This window comes from Benincasa hispida, unplaced genomic scaffold (assembly GCF_027475165.1).
Source record: "Benincasa hispida cultivar pf3 unplaced genomic scaffold, pf3_genome.v1.1 HicScf1672, whole genome shotgun sequence".
NCBI lineage: Eukaryota > Viridiplantae > Streptophyta > Magnoliopsida > Cucurbitales > Cucurbitaceae > Benincasa > Benincasa hispida.
In genome coordinates, this window is record NW_028326045.1 from 8,426 (window position 1) to 16,749 (window position 8,324).

Consider the following 8,324-nt stretch of genomic DNA (forward strand, 5'->3'; position numbering starts at 1 on the left):
TGGATTCTGTAATCTAAACAGTATCAATTTTTAAAATAACTTTTTTATATTTTCAGTCGATCCAGATTTTAAATTCAAAATTTTAAAATGCAGAATTATATTAAAAATGATAAAAACAACAATACAATTATACTATTTCAGGTTATAAACTCAATTATTTTTGTTAAACTTAAAATATATAATATATTATTTATATTATAGGATATCAAAAAATAATAATTACACAAAAACTTTAACATAAAAACAAGTTCAGAAATTAATTAGTAATTATTTATATCAATCTAGTATTTAGTGAGTAAAAATATATTTTCAATCACATTTTAAAATTTTGTTTAAATTGAAATTTAACTTCTAAATCTGCTACCAAACACATATCTGAAAACATGAAATAAACTTGGATTTCATTGAATTCCTTTTTTAGATGGCCTAACAAACAGACCATTAACTTTTTCTCTTTTTCTTTTTCTTTTTTTCTTTCTTTTAACTTCTAATATTAAAACCTAAGCATGCATATATATATAACATTTCCCATTTTTTTTTTTCAAAATCTTAATTCTTTTCTATTTCTTCATTTTATATATATATATATATTCTCTTTTTCCCTCTTAAATTCCAAATCCAATTTAAATTCCCTCAATAATTTCAAATCTCCAAATTTATTTAACCAACTTCTATAAATTAAATTCAAAATTTCAAATCTTCTCTGAATTGAAATAAATTTCCACTAATTGAGTTCAGATTGAATTATCTTAACCTCCAATAATTCTATTTTAGCCACTCAAAATAACACCCAAATAATTTTCGAAAGTAAATTGAAAATTGTCTCTAAATTTAGGTCTATATATTGAAATTTCACAATATTGGATTTTGTTATGCAAAATAAAATAAAAAATAGAGCAACTTATTTTTTTATTAAATATCAATAAATAGATTATCACAAAATACAAGTTTTAGGACATAAAACTCAACAACCACACACTATCAAACAAGAACCAAACTCTTCAAATAGGAAGCCACCAATCTAAATGTCTTACAGCACTTTTAAAATATTCAAAAGACTCTTAGAATAATAAAATGAGGTTCATTCAAACTAAGTCTAAATTACAAATAGAGAGTGTCCACAAGGATCATAAACTTAATTACTAACACCTTAATTGAAGTCAAAAGGATCTAAATAAAGTTCTAACAATGAAAACTCACCGAAAAGAACTCGTGTCCGAACAATTCCGAGAAGTATTTTGAATCTATAAATAAGAGTTTCCATTAAAAACAAATCTAAATAACCTTAAACTAGCTCGAAAGAGAATTTAGAATGTCCTGCCCACGAAAACTTACCCAAAATGACTCAAATCCTTGTTGGTTGGTGTTTGAAAATGATCAATTCTACATAAAGAGAACCGTTAAGAAGTGAGTAACTCAAATCTAGCATCGTTGCTCTTCCGGTCATTGCGGGCCTCGCATGACTTAGGGAATGGCTGCTGCTTAACCAAAAAGGGAGAGGATGAAAGGTGTAGGTGGATGCTTGGGTTTAAAAATACTTTTCCTTTCTTCTTTTCTTCCTTATAAAAAATAAAAAACAAAAGCCAATATTGAAAAAAAAAAGATGATAAGTTTTTTGGAAAATTATTTCAAATAGTAAAACTGTTGAAAATATTAATAAGATATAACAAAATTTTAAAACGGTCAATGATATAGGTTGATAGACATTGATAGGCTTTCATCAGTGTCTATCAATATCACTTGTAGACGCTGATAGACAACTACTCTAAAATTTTGCCATATTTTGTAAATATTTTGATTTATTTTTCTATATTTAAAAACATCTTTGTTTTTAATTCCAAATATAAATTATGTTTTACCAAAAGTTTGTCATCTTTATTAGGAGCAAACAGATTTTGAAAAGTTTCTTGTATTAAATTCTAAAATTTTGAAATTAAAGATTTTAATCAAAGCCCTTGTTTCCAACCTTTTAAGAAATTTAATTTGGAAATAGAATCAACGAAGTCCAACTAATTTATAATAAATGGATTGAAAGAGATTTAAAAGCATACTTTATTCCAAAAATAGCCTAATTTTTGTAACGTTGTTGCATATATTATATGTATGTGTAAATGGAGCATTATACTAGTTGCATTGGACCAATCAACAATAAAGTAATTTCAATGTTGCATATTTATTCAACTTATGCACAATCAGATAAGATCATATATCTTTTAAAAGGGGAATAACATTATTATTGATTTCATATAGAAACAAATATTATTATTGATTTTTAGGGTTCTGGTTATCTATTTAAAAAATTTAAGATCAATTGGACATTATATACACCCAATATTATTACATCATTACCTAGTTTTATCATAATAGTTAAGAAATTCTTTATATGATTTCATATCATAAAGTGACATCAACCAGATTAGGTGTTAGGAGACAAGTCGACATGCGACAAACAATGTCGTCATTGTACAATGCAAACATACAATTGCACCAGATTGACTTGAAAGATAAACATCACCAAGACTGATGACGATTTCATGCAGATTATGTATCATTATGGTGTGCACATTGTGATCATCGTGCTCAACGCAATATAGTAGATGATTCAACATGTCAGATGAATATTCATTTTGGTATAGCTCAATAACGAGAAGGTATATCACACCTGACAATATTTATTACTATTGCTTGGTAAGAATTTATAATCTAAAGTTTTTCAATTATATATATGTATTTTATATTATATTAATTTTTTCTTTCATGTAAAATAACTTTCTTCAAGATATGCAATAATGTTCAATGCTACAAAACTTACAATAATTAGGTTCTATGTGTGACCAATGTCTTGTAAAAGTAATAGATAGTAATCCAAAAAACTTGAAAAACTTAATTTTGTTGTTACTAATAGGAGACATGCTCATTGTAGATGCTAATAACAATTCGCCAAAGATATTCTAGAGTAACACATTGGCAAGGACCTCTTATAGTTAATTATCTTATTCCACCTTCTTTTGGCACTAACTAGGAGTTCAAACAGGCATTACATCGAGTTCTAGTTATCAACAACAGTATTAGCACGCAATGATTTTTTGTCTATTGAAATCGAACAAGATATTGATGATATAGTTCATCATCAACGATACTTTGAAGTATCTATACCTCGTTATTGGCAACATGAGAGAATACAACCCACCATGTGACACATGAGCTTTTGTTGAAATGTAATCATATTTTTTACTATGTACATACTTATATTTGAATATTAATTTGTTAATCATTTTCTGTATCATGTGACTGGATTTAATGACTACAGATATAATTACATGTTTTATTATTCTTTAGAACTCAAGGGCACAATAGTATAACTTATAGAACAAATCATATTCAATTAAGGTCTTACATGTTTTATGGTTCTAAAAACAACATAAACAAAAAATGCAAACCAAGAAATGCATTATTAGCCTATAAAAAAGAGAGTGAGACAAAACTTGAGTACATGGTATATGAGTACTTGTCAAAGTCGTGTATATGGTTCATGATTTCCAACAGACTTGTGTACCATTTACACGAGTTTTGAAGATGTGAAGCCCCATTTACTAAAGTTGAGGGTTAAATTGGTACACCATGTACATGAGTTCCGTAGAAAATAATACTATCTTGATTTATCATTAGTTTTGATTTCAACCTCTAATCAGAAATATCTTTTTTTACATTCATTATTAAAATTATAGTTTTCACAACTACCTTATAAATGCCCCTTTTCAAAAATAAATAAATAAATACATTATTGTTGAACTTTTCCCTCAAAAGTTTTTATTTATTTATTTATATATTTATTATTATTATTATTATTATTATTATTATTATTATTATTATTATTATGTAGCTTTGGCATTTGACCAATAATTTTCACTTTTATTTTCATAGTGAAGAAATTATCGTTCAAATTGATAATGTAACAAAGAAAACCACCCTCAAAAGTATTGAATGTTCTATATTGATTGTTAGATTCAACCCTATTGCCTACGATCTTAATGCATCATTATATTTGAAAAGAGTCGATTCTTTAAAACCATAAATTCATTACTTACCAACTCTATTCTTTTTTCCTTTTCTTTTTTTTTTTTTAATTTCAACAAAAAGGCAAATTTCGATCATTGCTTACATCACCAACTAAGAGATCAAAGATTCAAATCACCGATTTTAAGACATTTGATATACCCTCCTTGAGGCAAAGGAATTGCTAATACCCTAATTTATTGTTATTAACTAGTTCATCATACTTTCAGTTTCAATCAGACCAAGTCAAACAAATTGGGGGCATAAGAGATCCTCAGTCCCATTTCCAAATTCAAACACTAATTATCTTATTGTCAGATGTTTATTGAACAATAGTAAACATAAACTCAAGCCTTAACTCCACCTGTAACATCATCACCCTACACAACTAGATTTCACTTATCTATGAAACAAGATTACTGAAACATGAGCACACATACATTGTTCTCTTTTCCTATATCCGTCGAAAGGGGCATCTGTAGACAGAAGAATATTAATCGACATTTGCAGCAGCAGGGGTTTCCTCAACTTTATCATCTCGAGATTCCGAGTGACTTTCTTCGGCAGGCTTACTAACTTCAGCAATGCTTGATTCTGCAGGCTCACCAGCTGCAGCATCACCATCAGCAACTGACTTCTGAACTGTCCCAACTTTAACATATTTACTCATGAATTTATATTCCCAATCCTGCAAGGCCTCGAGTTCGAATGGACCGAGACCGGAGATATCGCCAGTCAGATCTTTTTCTTCAAAAGACATTTTTGCAAGAGCTCTGCTGGCATCCTTTCCAGCAAAAAGCGCATAGGGCCCCCCAGGTCCATAGAACATTCTGCAAGTAGAACCGTTTAGAAGAGATAATCGCAAAGAAATATGAAAGCTTGATTAAGAGAAATATAGAAAATTGAAGCACTATCTATGGCCGTATACAAGACTAAAACCTGACGGATACAAAGTGCAATTTCTCCAATTTTAATTTTCCTTTAAGAGGACGCACACACAAGAGAGCAAGACACTGCAAAGTATTGGATATTTGACTTGCCTTAGTACGCATATTTAGGAGAGATTTTGAAATGGTGAAATCACTCTCTTCATGTCTAATTTTTCATGTTTAAAATCACTTCGAAACACACTTTTAATCATTCAAATTCACTTCAATATCTAATTTTACACTTTTAATCGCATGTTGGTACTACTGAAATTAATTTGGAATGCTTAAAACATTTTTCTAATAATTTAGAAAATGATAAAGTGATTTTAATAATTTTAAAATCACTCTCAAACATGCTTCATTAGCGTAGTAAATAATACACAATCAGAAAAACTCGTCAGATAGCCAAAGATGTTCTAAAACAGTTGAATGCATGTCCAAGAGTGTACCTAATCATGAAAACAAGGGACCTGTTCTTATAATGTTTTTCAAAAAGAAACTATCTACTTTTTAGCACATCATGAGAGGAGGTTTCTGCATTGTTTTCTATTAAACTTATTCTGTCTTTCAAATCAAACGCTTGTAAAAAGTGATCTGAAATCATGAGCTTGTAATTTGTAAAAATGATTTTACATGTAACAGAATCTTTTCCGATCCCAAATAAAAGAAGGATTGGTTTATCTACAAGCCACCACAAAAAATAGCTCTTAAAACATAGCAGTTCAGAATAACTTGTGGAACACCAATCTCTTGCCTATGTGAACTACATGTACAGTAGTACTATACGAATTCTATATGCTGGAAACATCATGGCCGTAATTTGAAAGTAAAAAATGACAGTCAGTACAGAATATTTTCAAAACTAGATACATAGCAAATCGCAGCTATAAGAAGGAATGAAGAAATGTTGAACTATCGAAGTTAAAATTCAGATGAACAAATAACAAAAAGTTTGATCTCACCAATATATTTAGAGAGGTTTTATCATCCACCACTAAAGAGATTGAAAGTTTGAATTGAAGTATCTGGTCGTGGGAGCATATATATTATGACAAGCATAGAACACCATTAAAGATAGGGGTGTAACTTGTAAGCAGGTCAGCACAGAAATCCGCAAGACCCATGTAAACCAAATCAACCAAAAAGTGTAAATTCCGTTTTAAGCTCGCACCCCTAGTTTTATAAACTCGTAACAGAAAGCACAATTTTTATAGAAACTATTAATAATCTTCTTTTACTATAACTAGCATCAAACAGACAATGCATGGCTCCTAGTATAAGAAACAGGGAATTAGAAATAGCCTAAAAAATATCAATAGCGGTTCAATGCAGTAGGACCAAATTAAGTTTCATTTGGAAGGAATCAGTAGCTATTTGAACGAAAAGAAGAACTATAGATGGCAAAACGAAGCACCAAAATCAATTAAATCTTCTGTAAACCTAAAATCAGCTTGATATTCATGTTCCACATGCCATCAAAGAGCTGAACAAACACGTTGACTCAAAAACAAATTGAAACCGAAACAAAACTTATCACGATCATCGAAACACAAAATACCTAAAACAGAGTGAAAAAATTCGAAAGAAAGAAAACCCTCAACGGACCTGCTCTGAGAAACATCGTAGATCTGGCCCTTGATAGCCATGAGAAGAGGCTTCTTGGGATCGGAGCCATCGTATTGCTTCAAGTCATCCTCAGAAATTTCACCGACTTGGACAGGCGGAGGGAGAGGCTGTAGTTGCTCACCCAAGTCCCTAGTGTGGGTTCCGTAGTCGGAGGGAGCGAAGAAACTTGAAATGAGATAGTAAATGGCAATACCGAGAGCCAAGACTGTGAAGAAGGTGGCGGGAGAGAGGCCTGTGTAGGCCACGATCGCCTCCTTCAGCGTCTCCCAGACTTGCAGAGCCATGGCGGATAGAGAGAAGACAGAGAGAAAGAGAGAGGAAGGAGGGTGAGAGAAGGAAAAGGGAAGCAGCTTTTTGCTACCAACCTAAAAGCTCTTTAATCAACGGCTGTCCTTGTCCGTGGACAACATTTAACATCTCCGCCGCACATTTTGGCTTCTTTGATAAATATAATTTTGGTTTCTAAACTCGTACATGCTAGTGGGATTGGACTCGAGATTAACAAAATTTGCCTTAGAAACGGAATCTAAAAACGAAAATTTGAAAATATTTGAAAATAAGGGATTCGATTAAAATCGGTCATATTTCATGTTTTTAAATATGTGTTTAATAGTAGAATTTAGAAACTCAATTCTAATCCAGACAATTATAAATTAGTTATAGTTATCCACTAACTATTAGTTGACAATAAATTAAATTATTATTAATTTATTTATGAATATGTTTTATGTTAAAAAATTGTATAATTATTGTTTTGTAATATTATATAATTTATATAAAAAATTAAAATTTTGGTCCATATGATTTTGAGTAAATTAAACTTGAAGGTAATTGAGTTTCTATAATCTGATAAAAACTTCATAATAAATAGTTAATTGAGTTTCTATAATCTGATAAAAACTTCATAATAAATAGTCTTTGTATGGGTTGTTCAAGAGAATTTAACAAACGCATAGATTATTAAACCATATGAATTAAATTGTAAATTTTAAAATCATATGGACTAACTTCTAACTTTATCCAAACCATTGGGACAAAACTTGAAATTTGACTTAATTTAATTTATAATACATTACTTAATACATATTTTGATTTAAAAAAAATGATTTGGGTTTTAATATAATTACACGTTTTAAAATTTAAAATTCTAATTTTGGATACAAAGAAAACATAAAATGTTATTTTCAGAATTTGCACGGTTTGGATCACATAATCTGAAAACAGTTTTTAGAAACAAATTTTAGATCATCTGGCAAACATATATCCGTCGAATTCAATGAATTTGAAAACATAAAATGTATCCAGATTGGGAATCAAACAGATACTAAGAAATTCAAAACAAAAATTTTTCAGGAAAACTGTATTTGTACTTCATGTTTTTAATTATATGTTTGGTAGCAAATTTAGATTAGATTATAAATTTAACAACTATTTTCGATACATTTGATATTATATTTGTCATGGTTACTCACTAGATATCAGGTTGACTATAAAATATTATTAATTTATTTGTAAACTTGCTTTAAGAGTTTGTTTTTTGGTATAATTATTATTATTTTGTAATATTATATAAATTATAATAAATTACTTACTACATATTTAAATTTTTAAATTTTAATTTAATTTATTAACGTTCTTATCTTTGTTTAACTATAATTCTGTAATTTAAAATTTCAAATCCAAAATTTAGATACATAAAAAACATAAAAATTA

The 8,324-nt window shown here is 29.2% G+C and overlaps 1 protein-coding gene across 1 annotated transcript; it reads right to left on the reverse strand.

Annotated features, from left to right (window-relative positions):
* Nucleotides 1-4,311: 4,311 nt before the first annotated feature.
* On the reverse strand, nucleotides 4,312-6,926 carry LOC120078265 (membrane steroid-binding protein 2-like). The gene is made up of 2 exons (XM_039032490.2): nucleotides 6,591-6,926; nucleotides 4,312-4,886 (listed from the first exon to the last, which is right to left on the reverse strand). The coding sequence occupies exons 1-2, from the start codon at nucleotides 6,893-6,895 to the stop codon at nucleotides 4,550-4,552; spliced, it is 642 nt and encodes a 213-aa protein (XP_038888418.1). The 5' UTR covers nucleotides 6,896-6,926; the 3' UTR covers nucleotides 4,312-4,549.
* Between the last annotated feature and the right edge of the window lie 1,398 nt (nucleotides 6,927-8,324).

Bases quoted from the DNA above. Each gene is read 5' to 3' on its own strand.
- LOC120078265 (XM_039032490.2), bottom strand. From the start codon at position 6,895: ATGGCTCTGCAAGTCTGGGAGACGCTGAAGGAGGCGATCGTGGCCTAC. The intron at 4,887-6,590 runs GTCCGTTGAGGG...TTCTACTTGCAG, and splicing joins TACGATGTTTCTCAGAGCAG to AATGTTCTATGGACCTGGGG.